At 43.0% G+C, this 20,698-nt stretch overlaps 1 protein-coding gene across 4 annotated transcripts in view; it reads right to left on the reverse strand.

Moving 5' to 3' along the window:
* Fhos (Formin homology 2 domain containing) overlaps positions 1 to 20,698 on the reverse strand; it is a 323,913-nt gene that overhangs the window by 20,427 nt on the left and 282,788 nt on the right. For 2 of the 4 annotated variants that reach the window (XR_011701761.1, XR_011701760.1), the window contains exons 12-15: positions 14,822 to 14,947; positions 8,232 to 8,602; positions 5,351 to 5,509; positions 2,862 to 3,779 (exon numbers count right to left, since the gene is read on the reverse strand). Coding sequence is in view for 2 of the 4 variants with exons in the window: in XM_071590659.1 (XP_071446760.1) it covers positions 2,863 to 3,779; positions 5,351 to 5,509; positions 8,232 to 8,602; positions 14,822 to 14,947 (1,573 nt within the window). In the remaining 2 variants the exon portion in view is untranslated. The remainder of the gene's footprint in view (positions 1 to 2,861; positions 3,780 to 5,350; positions 5,510 to 8,231; positions 8,603 to 14,821; positions 14,948 to 20,698) is intronic. The other 2 variants (XM_071590659.1, XM_071590660.1) reach the window with 1 other exon arrangement.

Here is a 20,698-nt window from a genome sequence, read left to right on the forward strand (position 1 = left end):
CAAAATGAGCATTTTAAAAAATTTATAAAAATTCTACATAAAAATATTCAAATCCAAGAAATATCTTCATGCATTCCAAAATATTACCACACAAAAATTATCACCCTATTCTAGAGGAATAAAAATTTAAAAGCAGACAATTATTAGTTAAACACCATTTCAGTTCAATTCAACACAAGGAAATGCAAGACCATTTTCTACCCCACCACTTTAACCACAACACTGACAACACAACACAGAGAAAAAAAATAAAGGCAACCTATAAAACATGAGAAATGTAGCTACATTTACTCTTAGGGCTAAATTTGTTAGTTCAAACTGAGGCACGACATCACAATTGCAGAAAACACCACAGCTCAAGCACAGACCAGTCACCATTTACCATATATGAGGTTTATGAATGAATATTTCGGAACTATGATTGCAGTTACTTGAGTTAAAGACTTGGTTGCAAAACAAATACAGGAGTTAAAATCAAAAAACACATTCATTACTATGTATACTACTATACTCATATTTATTTTAAAAGATAAAGGGGTCATAATAAACATCAATTGTTTGAAATTATTATTAATAAAACAGAAGAGCCAACAAAATCAACCATGCATATTGTGATAATGGGTGTTTTTACTACCAATGAAGATCTTTTCTGAGTGAAAATATCTCTCGGTATCCAAGGTTGCATATCTGGATCTCCAAATACCTTAGCATCACTTTTGCCTTCCATTACCTTTGCCTTTGCATGCTCTGTGCCTCAATTTTCCAGCTCTTAGCTGAAAATACTACCACACCAATGATGGAGACTTGTGAGGTTGAAATGATCACTGATAAGCAGGTGAAAGCTGATGAGAAGGGACTAATAAAAATCTTTTCTTCTTTTAATGATTAACAGTCCGCTACAATTACTTTCTTGTGATCATATTTCTTTTTCCAAACCCTGACAGCAGCTTTAAATAAAATAGATATAGAGTGACGATGACATACTTGATTAGTATGTTGTGATAAGTACACTAAACTGGAGCACAATGTCAAACATCTGGTGATGTGCAAGTAGAAAGTGAGTGAAGAATAAGGATATTGCTGAAGACTCTTCATTTAAGTTCTACCTGCCAGCCACCCTTTATGCATTATGATTACAAAATTGTTCTACTATTGGTTACCATTTATTATTTTCAACTTCCCTTTATCCATAATGAATTTACTGCGCCACTTGTTTTTAACTAGGGCAGCATTTCCAGAGTGGTATCTTTTTCAGGTCTTTGCCTATAATGCATAGAATAAAATTCTGTGCATTATAGACAATTAAGTGAAAATTGCTTTGCAATGAAGACTTTTCTCAGTGGCCTTATTTGCTGTTGGGTTGCATCATCACCCAGTAGAGAGAGGATTCAGCACAATTCATTGATGGGTCTAAAGTTCAAATACAAGCGATTTATATTGATATCCTCAGCCATTATTAAGGTGAGTCATTTTCAAGGCATCAGAACTGTATCAGAAACAACCTGTGGTGCAAAGACAGGCATTGACCGAATGCATTACTTTTCCAGGTTATAGAACTAAATACCAGGTAGCCATGCTGTTGTATGTGAATGATACAGGAACATAAATGTTGACATTTTCATACAGATTTGGAAATATAAATGCATTTACTTTTATTTCTTTGATTCTGATACTACTGTTTAGATTTATAGGCTCTTTTTAATTCTAATCACACGGAGGGGAAGTCTACTTTTTGAAGCCCATACATATTATACATGAATTGTTTTGCAAAAAATACACTCATATAAGAATGCAATAACACACATTTTTATTTGGTCCCTTGGCTCTTTAAATAGGCGTGCATTTGCACATACGAGCTCGTATTTTCAGAAGGAAGATAAAAAAAAATCCAGTGAGGCATGCATTGGATCTGCCACAACTACATAAGGGCATAATGGGTCTTCAGGAGATATTCTGACACCCAATTTACGGCTATGTTCATGGTGCAATGAAATAGAGGTATGCTGTGATGGGTGCAAAAAGCTACTTCATTCATTGTGGGTCTAATGTAGAAGTCAATGATTAATTGCTACCCCTTCACATATTTACTCTCAGCTAAATATTTTCATCCCTGGAACTTCTAATTCTGTATTTAAAAATAACTAATGTACACGAATAACATGTAATAACAATGTACACAAATAAAGTATTCATAGAATTTAGCTTAAAACTGCTAAAAACTGGCTCATTAAAAGTGGGACTCATTGTGAAAACATGCATACCTGTGCCAGAAAACCTCATGCAAACAAATACTTCTTCAGATTAAACACTTAATCAATAAAGTAAAATGTTTTGCTCAATGAGAGGCCTATCCATAAAACAATTAACTAAGAGTAGTGTATCATCCGTAAATAAAAAGTAGTTTTCAGCTGTTTGTAACCATTATATCCATATTGTCATACTTCATCTGATAGAGTGAACTCTTCCCAGAAATGATATCCCCCTCCGTTACAAGCCCCCTTCGTAATTGAGCAGAAAATTAAAACTTAAATTTTGAAATGAAAATATGAGCCTACAATTTCCAAAAGTCTTGTTTCATTTCTTATTACAGAAATAATTGAAGGAGAATTATTTTACTAGGAGTCTTATTATTTCTTAATTTTAAGCGATTCAACAGTTGAGCTATTTCAATACAGCATACCTCTTGTTTTTCATGCTTTTTCTCACTCTCATCTACTTAGCATGCACACACGTCTAGCAGTTCACAATTGCCATCATGGGGGACCCTTGGCTTTGTTTTGCATCAAAGGCTCGCACTCTGATGTGCACCCTCACAGTGGAGGTCCTCTCAGAGTAACCATGGGGCACCATTCCCTTTCTAACCTTTCCAATCAGGTCCTTGGCCCTGGACTCGAAGAGGTGCTCCAGCTTCTGGGTGTCGATGGTCACTGGCTGCAGCTCGTCCCATATCATGGCTCCGCCGCTGCCGGACGACGAACCTCTCGCCGAGGGCGAACCCCCGGAAAGTTTCGACAGCACCACCGGGTCCTCCCGCACCTCCTTCCAGAACAGCTTCACGGTCTTCTTGCTCTTCTTGGCGGCGGCCGCGGCGAACGCCGGCGAAGACGGCGAGGACGCTGCGGGAGCCGAGAGCGGCGACGCAGACGTCGAAAACGCCGAGCGCTGGAAGCCCAGCGGCGGAGGTGGCGGGGGTCTGCCGAAGGCTCCGGGCGGGGGCGCCGGGGGGACCCTGGGGGCGGGAGGTGGGACGGGAGCGGAGACGCAGGAAGGGGGCGGGGGCGGCGGGGGGCAGCCGGGTACGGGCAGCGCGGGGGACAAGATGTCCGCGTCGTCCTCCTCGCGCAGGTCCGTGAAGTCGAGGTCACAGAGCGTCAGGGGCCTCTTGGAGTTGCTCAGCAGTTCTTCCCAGTGCAGCTCAGTCTCGGACTTCTTCATCTCGGTGGGGGCCCGGCCCTGAGAGGAGGCGGAGGAGTCAGTGGGGCTGCGGAGGTCGGCCTTGGACTTTGACCTCGCGAGGCCCTCCTTCGCCTTGGACACGATGCCGCTCATGTCCCCGATCTCCCTCTGCACCCTCTCCTCCGTGGGGCTGGTGAGAAGCCCCCCCTGGTTGGCCAACTTCTGCGTGAGGTCCCGCACCGTGTTCTCTCGCCGGAGCCTCAGGACGGCGGCACGCTCGCCCTCCTGGTCCTCCGCCCCCGAGCCGTCGCCAGGGTCTTTGTGGTTCCGCGAGGACGACCACGGGGCCTCTGCGTGGCCATTGGTCGAGAGGGCTGCGGTACCTTTTGCGGGAATATGAAAAGGGGTAAGCGATGCGGCGGGCACGTCACACTCGCTATTTCTTGCATTCACCTTTTTGCCATCTATACAGGTTTATACAGTTGAGCCAAACAAAACTATGATGTCTGCGTTTGAATAGTACCGTATTTTCCCATCGATAGCACGCGCGTTATCTGTACAAAAATATTGAGATGATCGAAGAAATGACGATGCGCGTTATGTAATGAAAATTGAAAAACTCCAAACTTAGACGTATTTTTACACACACGCATCCGATATAGACGTATATTTACATACACTATATATAATTTTTACGCGCATATATATATATATATATATATATATATATATACATATATATATATATATATATATATATATATATATATATATATATATATATATATATATATATATATATATATATAGTACAATACACAGTAACACACAATATAGAAACACAAAAAAAAAGAAGAAAACACACACGTATTTTCTTGATATTTCGACGGAAACAATCCGTCTTCATCTGAAGATATAGAAGTAATGACTGAATATGAATGCATATATATATATATATATATATATATATATATATATATATATATATATATATATATAATTATATATATATTTATTTATTTATTTATATATAATTTTATATATATATATACAGTAATGGTTGGAACCGAAGGTTGGTTTAGTAGGTGATGGTAGAGATCACCCAGTACTAAGCCCTATACGGCGTTTGAAAATTCACACATCAGGGTAGGGGGGCCAGTTCCTTTCCCTGTGCCGGTTATGGTTTCCCAGGAAGACCTGGTACCCGCAAAATCACTTTAGCTTGGGTGGAGCTGCAGGTGCCCAGAGTGCGTTGCCCGGGAATCGAACCCGGGACCCTCTGGTCAGCAGTCCAACGCTCTACCCACTGGACTACCGCGACCCAGTATATATATATTTATATATATAAATAGATGCGCGGCCTCTATACAAATTAATGAGAACTCCAAAGTTCTGGGTGCGCGTTATCGAGAGGAAAAACTGTAATTATTCAGCCTAAAGGTGGATTTTGTAGGTGCTTAATTATTGCTAATCCAGTATGGTTCTCGGAAGTATCTCAGTAAAATCTTGCTTCCTACTCAGTGAAATCTGCTTACTGTTATTAAGAAAATAGTGAAATTCATTACTTTCCATTTTGTGTCTGAAGCTGATAAATTTTGAGCGTACAGATTTAAAGGGTAGCACGATTCAACAAATAAAACTTAGCCTCGTGTCCATACTTAGTATTTTTGGCAAATAAGAAAGTAACTGTATCATTGAATGGCATTAGAAAACTTCCTTTCGGATCTCCATGCAATTACTCGAGTCCCAATATCAAGATGTGCACTTATTATTTTTTCGAATTTGATCCACCGACGAAAGAAGCCATTGCAATCATCAAAGGGTCCTTCCCTTCACTCCCCTTCAATGACTCTCCACCACACGTTCATGATCGAGAGGTTGGAGCGGGTGTCCTTGGAGAGACACCCGCGGTGGCCGACAGCCCCTCCCTTTCCGCTCGCCCTACCCAGCTCACCGTTCTCGGCCGCGCGGCCGTCCTCTGCCTGACCGCCGAGGGACGCCCTCAGTGACGCCCCGCCGCTCTCCTGCTGCTCCCGGATGAAACTCCGCTGCCTCTCGGCCCTCTCCCGCCGCCTCCGCAGGGCCGGCGTCACCCCCACGTTCTCGCTCGCTGCTGCAATGAAAAAAACAGGAATCAGACCCAGAGCCACGGCGGCATCCTTCACCGATGTGGAACTAACTGCCGGTGCAAGCCCGTAGTGGGTCCATTTGATACTGGTTTTCTACGCTCGCGCGTCATCTTAAATTGAAAATACGCTCATTACTTAATTTTATTGCGAGAATGACTTTTGGGCCACTCATGGCCTCTCGCCTAAAGTCCTCATAGAAAGGGTTTCCTTAAAGTCAATACGATAAGCAATGACCATTTTCACACAAAACCAGAGGCGGATTCGCCGGTTTACCGCATGGATGAAATAGATTTATAAATTCCCTTAACAAAGTTGGAAACTAGATTATTCATCAAAACCAAAAAAAACTAACACATTACCTGTGTATATTGTCACCACTATTATTCAGAAAACATGGTCATCAGTTATATATACTTGCATTTTATGTCTTACCTCGAGTCCTGAGAAATTGAAGTTTTTTCGTCCCATTCTTTTCACAAACAATGCATGGCACCAGGGTACAAACAGCACTTTTTGAGTGAAAATGGCAGCTATGAACAAACTGTCTCTATAGGTACTACCATTTATCCTCGCCAGCTTTTTCCCTCCCAAAATATAGTATATTGGAGCAAGTGCTTAATTGCTTGCTTAATGATTTCTTGCATTGCTCTACCGAAGGTTTGAGAAATGCACGATAACTTTTCCTGCACGCTGAAGGGGATGGTGAAATAATAATATTTTTCTCAAGTTTACCGCAAGAGCCTCGTTATTTAATTGTTTCCCCCGGAACTACTAAGTTATTGGACTTACCTTGTCCTTCCTCCCACCCTTTCAATTCTGATATCATTTGCTAACACTGGAATTTGCGAGGACGGATCCACAATCCCACCAAGGGTATCCCGGTCAAGGCGAATGATTTTTACAATTTGAAATTGTTAAATTTCTCACCAAGAGTATTGGAACGGTTTAGGAACATTGCCTTCAGTTTTAGTATGTTAAACCCATAATGTGGCAGCATGTGATTATTCTCTTACGCAAATATGAGATAACACCTTTTTTGTCATTTTGTCATGTTGAACACAGATTTTTACGGCTGAAAATAGATAAGATACCACTTACAGCTCTAAGAAAACAAGAAATAGTTTCTAATGCTTACTCAGCGATGTATGTATGTACTTAAGCAAGCAAACCCCCGGAAAGGAAGTTTTTCAGAGCGAAAAGAAGCGTGCCTCGTCTTGAATGGGTCCATGAAGTTCTTTCAGCACCAGATAAACTTAAAAGGAAAACTTCCCAGGTTACCTTTTAGCCTCTTAAAAAATTTCACAGTGTTCAACCGGAAGGTTGGTTTGGTGTGTGAGGGGAGAGGTCACCCAATTCTAACAATACACGCCCAACGGCGTGTGACATTCAAATATTAGAGTAATAAGGGTGGAATTTCCTTTCCCAGTGCCACTTATGGCTTCCCAGGAAGTTCTGGTGCCCAAAATAATTGCTTTCTCTGGTGAAGCTGTCGTCGATACCCATAATCGAACTCGGGCTCTCTGCTCTACTAGTCTACCACCCTCCTTAGAATCTGTTTAAGTCGTCTAAAATTACAGCGGAAGCGGAAAGGCATAGTGATGGGATTGATGTTCAGTGGAATTGATGTGCAGTGGGATTGATGAGCAGTGGTATTGATGAGCAGTGGTATTGATGAGCAGTGGGATTGATGAGCAGTGGTATTGATGAGCAGTGGGATTGATGAGCAGTGGGATTGATGTGCAGTGGGATTGATGTGCAGTGGAATTGATGTGCAGTGGGATTGATGAGCAGTGGTATTGATGAGCAGTGGTATTGATGAGCAGTGGGATTGATGTGCAGTGGAATTGATGTGCAGTGGGATTGATGTGCAGTGGGATTGATGTGCAGTGGAATTGATGTGCAGTGGGATTGATGAGCAGTGGGATTGATGAGCAGTGGTATTGAAGAGCAGTGGTATTGATGAGCAGTGGGATTGATGAGCAGTGGTATTGATGAGCAGTGGGATTGATGAGCAGTGGTATTGATGAGCAGTGGGATTGATGAGCAGTGGTATTGATGAGCAGTGGTATTGATGAGCAGTGGTATTGATGAGCAGTGGTATTGATGAGCAGTGGTATTGATGAGCAGTGGTATTGATGAGCAGTGGGATTGATGAGCAGTGGGATTGATGTGCAGTGGGATTGATGTGCAGTGGAATTGATGTGCAGTGGGATTGATGAGCAGTGGTATTGATGAGCAGTGGTATTGATGAGCAGTGGGATTGATGTGCAGTGGAATTGATGTGCAGTGGGATTGATGTGCAGTGGGATTGATGTGCAGTGGAATTGATGTGCAGTGGGATTGATGAGCAGTGGGATTGATGAGCAGTGGTATTGAAGAGCAGTGGTATTGATGAGCAGTGGGATTGATGAGCAGTGGTATTGATGAGCAGTGGGATTGATGAGCAGTGGTATTGATGAGCAGTGGGATTGATGAGCAATGGTATTGATGAGCAGTGGTATTGATGAGCAGTGGTATTGATGAGCAGTGGTATTGATGAGCAGTGGTATTGATGAGCAGTGGTATTGATGAGCAGTGGGATTTATGAGCAGTGGGATTAATGTGCAGTGGGATTGATGTGCAGTGGAATTGATGTGCAGTGGGATTGATGTGCAGTGGGATTAGCCGAGCGAGGGGCGAACAGCGCATTCGAGCGGGCGAACGTACCTTTGTTGGACGTGCCGTTGGCGAACTGCGTCTGCAGGTGGTTGTTGTGGCTGTTGTGGTGGTGGTGATGGCGGTGGTTGCTGTTCTGCAGGGGGGAGGCGTTGGGCGTGCCGGGGGCCGGTGGGGAGGGCGAGTGGCAGGACGAGGAGGAAGACGACTCGCCCTCCTCGCCCTCGGGGTGGTCCGCCCCCTTGGGGCGCGCCGGCCTCAGGCGGAGGTGGTGGCCGTTGCATTGGCCGCCGCTCCTCGCCTGCTGCTGCTGCCTCGAGAGCGCCTGTGACATCGGGGATGTCCCGGTGGAGTGCCTTCGCGACTTGCGTCGTTCGCTCGAGTCGGAGTCCGCCAGGGACTTCCGGTTGCGCAGGGTTTTTCTGCGGAGAGGAACGAGAGAGATGATAAACGTAGAAGCTTGCAAAGAGAGGCATACCAATCAGAAATCCACAATGACAGCACAGTGAACCCTCCGTCAACTATACAAATACGTATTTTTGCTATCCACAACGTCGTCCAATAAAATCGTTTTTGAGCATAGATATTTATAGGTTAGATTTACTGTAAATGTCACTCAAAAGGCGTGCACTCAAACGATATATGGTTAACCGTTCAATAGTTGACAGATGGCCCTCAGTAATAACACATTCTTTATTGGGGCGTGATTTAGACAGAGCTCTCTCCAAAGCTTCGCACCAATTAAAGTAGAATGTGGTGATATCTAACGGTGTTGCAATGGAAATTTTAAAACGTGGCATGGGAGACAACAATTAATGTAACCTTGAATTAGATATGTACGCGCATTAAAATTCCCACAGATTGTAGTCTGATATTTCGGGTGAAAATACCAACTGCTAGATAAAATATTCACAATGGGAAGGTGGGCGTGAAAATTCTATTTTTTGCAAAGGCAGGGGTAAGGTGGCTCCCTATCATAGCGCAGAGGCTCGATGGGCAAACCTTTTAAAATATTTGGGCAGGGGTGGGACTACGGAGGAGGAGGCGGGACTCGGTCAGAATGATGACTGGCGGTGAAATTTTTCATAAGGCTGTCGAACGGACGATGTGTCTCAGTTCACATCACCTCAGCATAACTGCACAAATATCGAAAATCTGTAAGATTTCGCAGTGCTCTTGTCTCCACCTGATTGGAGATGTTTGTATTAACAAGAGGAGTCTTAAATCAAAGAGGCGAGAAATTCTCCGACTGCAGGTAGAGCACGCATAAAGTACAAGTGCTTTAAGACTACTGATGTTGCTATAACAATTTTCGCCATTTTTATGCATAAGGAGTCAATTTGCACCTTCAAGAGTTTATTTTGGCACCTTTAAACGTCGTCCCCGGGGAAACCCGACTCATTCTCCCATTGATAGGACGGATTCCGAATCTATTCCACGCCAGCAGAAAAGAGCTAAAAAAACTACCTATTTTTAAGAAGCAACAGTTAAAGAAGATGATTTCCAAACTATTCCATCATTTCTCATAACTAAACATTTTTGACGACGTCCAGCATGCTCTTTAGAGTTGCCAAGGTATTAGTTTCGAGCACGAAAAGGTGCTGATGACTTGTGCACCCATATTTGGTACCTGCCAAGCACGCTATGGCCCTTCTCAAACATATTTATTTAATTTACCTCGCTTCAATGCCTTTGGAAAAATATTTAAAACTCAGTGGCACCAGTTAGAACACCCGTACATTGTCTTTCCCTAATGAACGAGAGGGACCTACTGTATGTACGTATGTGCAAGTAAATGAAGTGTCGTATTTCCGTGACCCTTCGAGGAAGTAAGGTGAATCGTAACTTATGATCGTTTATTTCAACGTGAAAGCGTTTCACGAGCAATAAATGCAAACATCGGCCTGGTAGATAATATAAAAGATAGATTTTACCTTCCGAGAGTAATTTCTGGCCAGAAATAACTTTTATAATTAACTTATTTACGGTGTGATATAGATAATGAAGCTATTAGGTGCGTTGAAGTGAATCGATATTTAAGTCGGAATTTTTCGATCGGAAATAAATCATGTGAAATATTTTTAAAAGCATATTTAGCTACATGTAATCGATGTGTTAATATTTGCACATGAAAATACTTGCGACTGCTTAGCGACTCGAGATACTCTTCAACCATAAATGGATGAAAATTTTGCACACTTACAGGCAACTTCAAAAAACGATTTACACCGCCCTCCCCGTTCAGGTAGCATGGCGTGACTGCCCACAGATAAGTGATCTGTCCGTGTTTACAAAATGCAGGAACTCTACCAGAAGCAATGCGGTCGGGGCCCTTGGAAAATGGGTCCATCACGAGGAACGGTGGGTCGAGGCCGAGTTGGGTTATTACTTTTGAGCGTTATCAACCCTACTGGCTCTCGTCTTACTCCTCCGTCTTGATTCTCTTTCGCACAAGTATTAAAACATGCCAATGCTCCTCATTTCCCCTTCGTTCTACAGTACGCATTATTCGGATTATTTCGGAACAAAATTGGTTCAATCTCTACGATTATTTTTAGCAGACATGGACGCCACCATTTGTGAATATGCGATGATTTTCGATAGAAAATTAACAGGTCAGGCGAAAAGAACAGAAAATAATTGGCTGTTTTGATCTGATAAAAGGACATTTAATATGAATCAGAAATCGTTTTTACATGCTCTAACACTTGAGATTACTTCGTCTTAAATGTGCAGATAATGAGGCACCAGGGGACAAAGAGAACAATTGTTTCATTCGCCTTCAAGTAGACAAGTAGACATTTGCATCCACTTCTAACATTCTCCATAAATGACTGCGCATAACGAAGCATTATTCCAGATTTTTCTTTTATTTAAATGCTCACATGCATAATTGTAACGGATTGTCAATTGAAATCTCTGCTATTCATGCAGTGTACTAATTAGATGTTGAGATGAAAGTATCGCTTTTCACTAAGCCGAGCATACATATGGAATATTTCGAAGTCGCATACTGTAATTTTCAGCGACAAGAAGTACTCGCCATAGGTCCTCATTAGTCAAAGGGTCGTCCTCCAATTTTTCGCTGCCTTTTTTCAAACACTGAGTGCAGTTTGAATACCAAAAAATGCGTTTTCTTTGCAGTTACTTGTATTTTCAATGAATCGCTGTAATTTTTTAATCCTTTAGAAAACCAGCCGCGATATTGGGTAGTTTCCGGTACCTTAGCAAGTTGATGCGACTAAACTCCAAGGGAATCTTTTGCTTTCCGATTTCTTTGTTGTATCGCCAAACAGAATCGACTCAGCGGTTTGACTAAAAAAGCGTTTGTGATCGATGGAAAACGTGCGCACCTCTGCAAAGAGGTGCGCACGTTTACCGCAAAGAGGGAATCATAGCAAGTGCTCGTAAGCCGTTAATAACTGCGTCTCTGTGGAGTGAGTTAAATGACGAGTACCTTTTCAGACTGACTTAAGTCTTGAGTGACGTCACACCGGCTATTTTCCTAGTGCTATGATGTTTCCTCCGCATTCCTCTTTCGCACACCCTCATCGTTACAATTCTTAGGAACGTTTGATATCTTTCCTTACAGCTATTCCTCACTGGAGGAAAGCATCATGGAATTCGTTGACCAACGTAGGGCGAGCGAATTCTAGATGTCTCTTGAGCCACCATGACCTTCCGCCAGTCGACAAGGCGGTGAGAGCATGCAGGGTATGCATGATGAAGGCACCCTGGCGGGTCAATAGTGTCCTGCGCCTCTTTTAGGATGTAGAACGCATGCGGGCCACGTTTCCGTCTGCTCGCAAGCGCTCTAATTACAGGCGAGTGAAATTTGAACATCGTGCATGTAACCCCACCATCTCGTGGTCTCATTTTTATAAATATATTTTCTTGCTATTCTAGCTGAACTTTATCGCAATTCAAAGTATAATACTGCCAATGGGAAACTTTCCAGACAAGTCTCACCACCTCAGTTGTCTGCGTTAGCCTTTTTTGGAGACTAAAGGCCTCTTATTTTCTCTCCGCGTATTCACTCCTCCGGGGATATGGGGTTGAGGGTGGGGGGAGGGGGCAGTCGGTGGTTCGCGGAAAGAGCGGATCAGTTGAAGATGCTACGCACCTTCCGTGGGAGTGGGCGGTGGTAAGGGGTGTGGGGAGGAGGAAAGGGGGTGGGGGGAGAGCAGGGTGAGACGCACAGACTCGTATTTCCCGCGCTGGGATTCGAATGGCTTTCCGGGAACGACGGGAGATACGGGAGACGAGGGAGATTAAAAGAACGCGGAGGAGACGAGGAGAGTGGGTGTGAACGGTGGTCGGGGAGTTTATGAGATGCTAGATAAGGGGCGCGCGAAGGAAACGGAGTGCAGTGGGGGCCCTGGGCAGGCGGAGGAGGAGAACAATACGCTATGGCTCGCTTTGGCACTCACAGCACCACAGCCTCGACGGTACAAATAAAAGTAATTTTTGAAAGCACTCCTCAGTTTCCTCCATATTGTGGCGATTGGATTTTAAAATAGACGCCACCGCCTGTATTTGACAGCAACACATTTGCCAGTTACCAAATTTTACTCTGTCATGCTGTGTCTCAATTTTTCTCGAAATATTTCAATCGGGAAAGTATGCACTAAAATGCGTCCGATCTCATGCATCTTCAGTCTTCGATGACCCCCGGGTGCAACAGCGCTAGATCGTGTCTTTGCCATGGACTCAAAATGCGGATGGCGGGAATTGTTTTCATGCTATTGCATTATTTACAGAATAAATATTTCGGGAATATGTAGTGCAGAATTGAAGGGAGCAAGTCGACGGCGGCGCCAATAAATTATATTATGATTAAAAGGTGGGCATAAGGAAGATTAAGTTCCTTGTTGTTTTATTTAATACTGGTGTGAACTGTAATAAGTTAGCAAGTGGCCGCATTTTGATATTGCCAAAGTCAACCTGGAAAACTGTTCCAAAGGACGACCGAAAAAGGTAGACACACGCACACGAAGGAGTATCAAAGGGATGCCACAAGAAATTCCTTCGTATGCGCGCGGCAAATATTAAGCACGCAAGGCAGTGCATGTTCCCCGCACTCCCTCCCCCTCCCCATGGTCCGTCGCCCGAGACCCGCTCGCGTCTCTCGGATGCTTCCATCTAACTTCCGAGTTTAACATTTCCCGAATGGCAGTGCCTTTCTGAAGAGTTATAACTGCAGATTATCTGAAATATCCTGGAGGGTCATGGCTAACCAATCGCTTGGAGAGGTATACTATCAGTTTGAGTTGAATACGTATTTGTGCATTTTCTCTTTCCTCGAGAGTAGATTTTATGGGAGGCGACCAACAGCTAAGGTCATTAGCGCCATTAGGGATGGATGGGAAAGGATGACGGTTGGAGAGAAACCCGGCGTCGGCATTAGCCTACTCTTGTCGAAAGGCGCCGAGGGGTCCGCAGTTTAACGTCCCATCCGACGGACGTCGTACTCACTCAAAGTGCCCTCCACAAAGTACCTCATGTAGGGATCGGGATAGCACTCTGGAAATACGTTTTTTTTGTCCAGAATTTGAACCCGGGCCCTCTCGGTGGGAAGCCTGTATGTAAGCCACCGCACCATCCCGATCCCCAGTTTGTCTTTTCTTTGAACGTAATAAAGACCACTGTAAATGGAGCAAATACGCACTTTTATTTCCCGCCAAATTTATTCCAAGGGAATCTTCAGTATATGATTACTTGCGAGGCACATCAGGAGCAATATATTATACAAGAAACATTAAGTACATGAAACTGTGTACTGGTTTCGATGGGTCTCATTGAATAGACGTTGAATGTCATGGAATTCTGTTTTTTAACGTATTTAATAATACTCCACTATACAAATGCCTAACCTTTACTCGACAAACTGGCAATATGCAATCTTATTATACATATTTGGTCTTATGAACAGGTAAACATGTACAAGGAATGATTCTTATTTCATATTGGTGATACACATGTCATACACTTCAATTGATGGAATTTGAATAAATATTTAAGTTAATAATCCTCTCCTAATAATGGACGTCTGTAAGTTCTGAGAACACCAAGGGCGTAGGGGGCTTTACGCGTTGCACATACGCAGTAGAGAAGGGTTACGATTCTCAGTGAAGGTTTTCAGTTCGCGCAGCGTAATCTTAGTGTATATTGGTGCAATGGGAAAGGCTTTCATAATTGATAGCCAAATAACTGACAATGAGAGAAGACTTTTGGAAACTTCATAACATGTTAAATTACACTTAACAATTCCTTACTGCATAAAAGCGTTTTCCTCCCTAAAAGAACGGTTTTCCGATGAATTTACCTTCGGGAATCGTTTAAATAATCGTTTTGTGAATAAAATAGAGACGAAAAATAATGTCTCTCCAGTTTTTTTTTCGAGTTTTTGGCCACGGAGGAGGAATAGCGGACCGTCCGAGAGGTGTGATATTCCAGGTAGACGCGTCCGCGCTGGGCTCCGTGGCCTTGTCGGCCATCGGTCGAGCGAGTGGACCAAGGCCCGCTCCTCTCGCCCGCCCGCCCGCCCTCCGACCTTAAGGACGGCGGCTTATGAGGAGGGATTATGCACTCGTTTGCATCGGGAGGGAGGGAGGGTGGGCGGCGGGGGAGAGGGTACTGACCGAATAGTTTCGTCGAGCTGCTTGAGAGGCGCTGCCTTCTCCTCTCCATCCTCGTGATGCAGGACCGCCTCGTAGATCTGAAACTGCCGCAGCAGGTCCAGATCCGTCCCCTGCTTGGACATGTACCTGGAAAGACGAAAGTCGAGGGGTGGGCGTTAGTGCTTGCTCCTAGTTGTGACTATCTTGGACGAAAAAGACTTCCGAATGTCCGCGACAACGGCCCACGCAAGTCAACGTCATGGACCCACAGGGTTTGAACTCCCTCTACGACGCAGCAAACCCGGGAGGCTGACTAACTGTCTCCAATAGACACAAGAAGTCGTGGCCGCTCATGCAAGATGTTGATTTGGCACGGGAGTACATTTATAATACATTTATGAGTAGTTAGTACCGTAATCATCAATTGTGTTTGCGATTTTCACTATGATTGTAAAAAAAAGAAACTTTTCGAATTTAGTTCCGATTTCGCGAATGTAGCACCATGTGTTTCCCAAGCAAACGTCATTTCTTCTTCCCCATCGTATCTACCGCAGCCATTAATTTTGAAATAATGGAAAACAATGCCGATTTATTCTTACGGTATGTAAGTAATCAAATGGACCATGAAGTCTTAAAAGTATTTTCAGGAAAAAATATTGCTTGATGATCCGAATGGGATATCGAACTAAATTAAAAAAAGCGTAGTATGGCATTGATAAATTAAGTGCAGTGGGAATATCACGAAACGTAGCGATGCAATAGGGAATGAAGTGAATATGAAATCCCTTAATTCTTATGTTCACTCGAGGAGGTAGATACGTATAGGGAGTGGACCAAATGAAACACTTGGGTGTCACGCCCTGGACTTGGTAAAAACATTTTCGGAATACCTGCGGAGCTGCATTGAAGAAACGTAGCCTCATGAAACAAACGTTCAGATAAACTGAAGTGCACATTAAATTTTTGCTCTGGCAGAAGGCATATTTCGCCGCTTAGCCGAGATATTCTAGCTAATCGAGGTATAATCTAAATCGTCTGGTCTTGAAAGCGACTTCAGTGTCATTGGCCAGCTATGAGCACTTCGAATGTGAAATGGGGGAAAATAAAATTTGCGTATTTATATATTTTTAAGTCAAAACACTAGAGTAATCAACCCGAAACTCTTGGTAATTTGAGGCACAACTTGAACCGCATACATCCTGCGATTTCTAAGATCTGACTCCCAGAAAATCAGGCACCTCATGTTTACCTGGGGTGTCCTTGGAAATCATCCAGATTAAAACCCGGAGCCCTCCGTTCAACCGTCGAAAGCTCCACCCTCTTGACCTGCCACGCCGCGCCGATCAGTATATTTCAGCGTTAAACGGTAAAATACCGCCACATTTTAGCGTCAAAAATTCAGTTAAAATTGAAGAATGAATTCTTTTCAGAAGCCCTCGATATTAAGTCGTAGATTCGAAAGCACATATTGCACAACGCCTACGGTGCACCCCTAATGGGATAAGAATAGTCGACCCAATAGCGCTTGACGAAACCGATCTGCACTGTTACTCGCAAGACGCATTCCAACCGATGATGAATCGCATAACATGTGATCATTAATACTGTAAGGCAAAAATTATACATCTGCGTATGATTTCATCAACACGAAAGGTTAACAGTTGCTGTTCTATCATTGGGTTTGACACTCTAGGCGAGTTATTGATGAAGTAAATTGGAGCACACTCGGATATTTGAGGGGATCCAGGGATAGAGAAAGATTAAATATTTACATCAACACCTAAGGCCCAAAAAAAATAAGATTTTCAGCTTCCAAATACGGCGGTAGTGTGTTCGTGAACATTAAAGTTCATAATAATTCTTCATGCCTAGTATTCGCTTCCAAACCACTTTATTTGTAGTAGAACTTAGGCTTCCAAAAACGGAAAAAATATTGAGGAGTTATGTGGAAGAAAGATATATCACGTTTGTTCTGTCCCTTCGCTTACTTTAAAAACAGAGATTTTTTGTACAAGAGTTAGGCTTTTGAAATGTATCATGGAGTTTCGTCATATTATACAAATGTATTCTGGAGTAGTAACATGTCGAAATTATAGACTTAAATTGGTTGGTTGTAATATCTCCTAGTCACCCTACGCTGTTTTTTATTTAAATTTCATTTCATATATTTTTTCTTAAACATGGTATACCGAGTTGTTTACTGTTTCAAGTTCTTATTCGTGTTGGCAGTAAATAATTTTTCGGATAAAAATAGGAACCAGAATGAAGAAAGCAAACCGCTAGTTCCTCCCAGTTTGCCTCATCCGTCGGGATTTCCGAGGAACGTTCGCATCCAGTGTGTGAGAACCAAATCAACACTTCCGTCCATTCATCACAGTTACATTGTCAATAGAAAGTATTTTTTTACTGTCTCTGTTAATAATCATTTCAATATTCTACTCGATAATGATTGGATTGGTCGCCCCAATGGCTCAATATTCCATTCGTTATTTTGATCAAAAAATAAACTTTGTCCCGTAAAATGATAATTAAATTTCTCGCTAAATATTATTAGTCTTTATTAAGCTTCAATTTAACGTATATTGCTTCTTGAACTTAGGCACGTCATAAAACTGCCAGTCTAATAACTTCGGATAAGCAAGCTGCCACTTGCATCACTTGTATAGAGAGATTGCGGAGAATTATTTTCGACCTTTATAACTCAACGATAGGTACCTCTAGCCTATAGACGACTGAGGACACACTGAAGGTTCACTGATAGGAAATCGATCTAAATTGGATTAAATGTTTATTTATGATGAAAATAATGATGAAATCATGCACAAATTTCCCAATTCCAGCCCACCTATGCAAACAATGCGAACTGCTTCTACTTTCGTGAAAATTTGCTTTCAGCAAACAGGAAGCATCCCAACGTTATAGGATATTCTGTATTGTGTGCGACTGTAAACACAAAGATCATATACAAAACTTAAACTACTAAATAAATACAACTCGTAAATTATTCAACTTTGTAATCTTCCAAGTTTTTTTTATGAATGCTAGGATGATGTCGGCATGCGCGTCATCTCTAAGAGTATTAGCATTACTTGATACACCTTCCATCTAACTAAAATACAAATCGCCTGAGATTAATGCTGACCTATAGGGAATGAATTTTGCCCCGCAATTATTAAGTAAGCAAGACCATAATGAGAAGCTAATGAAATTTGATAGCCGAACAGAGTGATTTTCGTAGTTATTTTTCCATATTAATATTCATGGCCATAACAGCATAGATAATTGCGTACGGATATTTGAATTAACCGAAAATAAAATATTACATAATTACACTAATCACCAATTAAACTGAATGCTAGCGGCCTTACACCCCCTGCCACACACCCTCGCAGGCTGCTGATGTAAGTTGCGGTAAGTTGTAGATGTGAACGGGGTATAAAAAACTTGAGCTAGAAGTGTTGGAATTTTTCTCCTTAGGCCGAGCTGGCGTCGGTTGGGAAAAAGCTTCTCGAAAGCGCCACTTTCCGAAGGGTTTCGACATCCTCTTCAAATATCGTGCCAGCCAGCTGCTCCTTATGAGTCACCGAATCGCAAAGCGTTACCGAAATATGCCAATAGTAAACGGAAAATAATCCAAAATGGAGCTACGTTGGCAGTAATTAAGACCCCTTACGTACCCAGGGTCACGTTTTGTTTCGTATTTTTCACCAAACAAAAGTTTACGCATGGTCTCAGGCACGTTTTCAATTTCTCCCGAATACAACCACAGGTTAAAAACTAATCTGTTTTCCTTAGCAGTAAAAACTTTAACTGTCATGACAATAAAAAGATAACGACTTACCCAAAAGCTAATGGCGAATATTTTGTTTTAGGACTTCGAGAAGTATCGCCATTTTCGAGAAGATGATTTGAACGTCGAAATCCGGGTCGTATCGAAATAAATTTTCAGTGGAATCACAAAGTTAGTATTTTTTAATTTCCAATATGTATCGATTCCATAAAGTTACGCCGGACACCATCAATTATTTCGAGGTGTCTAATTGTCGAATTGATTTTTTTAAATTTACCTAGTAATTATAACGCACCGACTGAATATCAAATTAAAACATTTTAAGCGGTGAATGCGCAGTTATTACTTACCAGATGAAGTTATAACAATTCTATATAACTAATTATTTAAGACGGCACGGATTAGAGAAAGGTAAGAACATGCAATAAAATATACAGTTAACGGAGAAATAGCGGGAAACAGACGTTCAGCTGCGTAGTTAACAATGCGAGAGCATTCGGAAGATCTCGCACTAATTGAAACGTTGACATATTAAAATATAGTATATACCTGCGCAGAGCAGTTGGTCCCCGTGGGTCTCATTCAGGGTCCAAATGGTACATGATCACTTGGAACTTGTAAAAATAAAGGGTTCAAACGATCTTTACTTGGAAAACAACCGAAAAAGATCTTTCCACCGCTCCATATAAACTCCTTTAATGTATTTCACTGCAACGCAAGAAAAGAACATCTCCATTTTATTGGGGTTCACGCAGTAACGAACGAGCAGCACCAAAATTTGCGATATCCTACGACTGAGAAATCATTACTCTCCACCGTGGGTCCAAAATCGCGGTCCCTTGATCGCGCAGGACGACAGGCACCAACAGTCGCCGAGTTGCCAAGACGACAGGGGACTCACGGAAAAAAAACCTCCTGGGATATGACCGAAATAGATCTCCGTGAATCACACACTCACTGAATCGCACAAACCCTTGGTTTCACGGGCACCGGCTGGAGAGTAGAAGGAGCGATGGGGAAAAAAGCGAGAGTGAATGAACGCGGGGGTTATCACAGGGATTGCACCCGGCGGGCGGGGGTGAACGCGGGGCCCTCGGTCGAGGGGTTGCTCTTACGTACCGAAGAGGGAGAAGGGCGATCCTGCCGTGGGCCTCTCAAGCGACACTCTGACGAGAGGCATTTCGGGAAGCAACCCTCTCACTCCCTCCCTCCCTTCCCCCCCCCCAACCCTCCCTCCCACACACACGCACACGCGCGCGCGCGCACACGCACTCCTCGAGGGCCTTGGTGAGGTGGACTCATCCCTCCCACTCCCGACCTCCACTTTGCGTCACCCCCTCTTTATCAAACTCTCCAACCCCCCTCTCTAACCCTTTCCCTCGTGGACCACTCCACGCAGTCTCCGATACACGAGAGTCCCGCACCCTCGCGTCCGAGTTCGGACATTGGCGGCCCCTCATCGGTTTGGTGTCCCTCCCCCTCTCTCCGGGCTATCATTTTCCCGCGGATATTTTCGATTTTCGCTAGAATTTGGTCCAGCCAACGCGAATTCAAATGGTTGTTCATCGTGTTCATAGCGCTCTGCGTGTCATTTGCGATGAAAACGTTTTAATGACTTGCTTCCCTCGCTAGTTCATGGAGATATTCGATTTTTGGCGCTTCGTGTGGGGTCAAGCTTGGGAAGGATAGTCGGACACGGGCTCGTTTCTGGCTTAGGCTCCACGGAGAATGACGATTTTTGCATATCTTAATTTGAATCGGTCATGGTCAAAAACTTCGAAAGTTCGTCAGTCCTGGATCGGCAATTTTGAATTATTCTCGAATAGCATCATCCCGGATTATAATTTTTTCCGGAGAATTGGTTCACAAACGCATTTTAAACACAGTTCGTACACATTTTGGCTAAATCATAAACTCAAACTTAGAATAACCTATCTAATCTCGACGAATTGAGCTTAAAACTATATCCACTAATAAGGAAAAATATTTTTAGAGACGGGTAACTTTTTTTGACCAAGTTTCCTTCAATCAAGATTTTACTCAGGTTGCTTCAGGTACGGTCAGTTTAACTATCATAGGAAACTAAAAGGGGGTGAAGGTATGGGAAT

The sequence above is a fragment of the Hetaerina americana genome, unplaced genomic scaffold (genome assembly GCF_022747635.1).
Source record: "Hetaerina americana unplaced genomic scaffold, ioHetAmer1.1.p SCAF_4, whole genome shotgun sequence".
Taxonomy (NCBI): domain Eukaryota; kingdom Metazoa; phylum Arthropoda; class Insecta; order Odonata; family Calopterygidae; genus Hetaerina; species Hetaerina americana.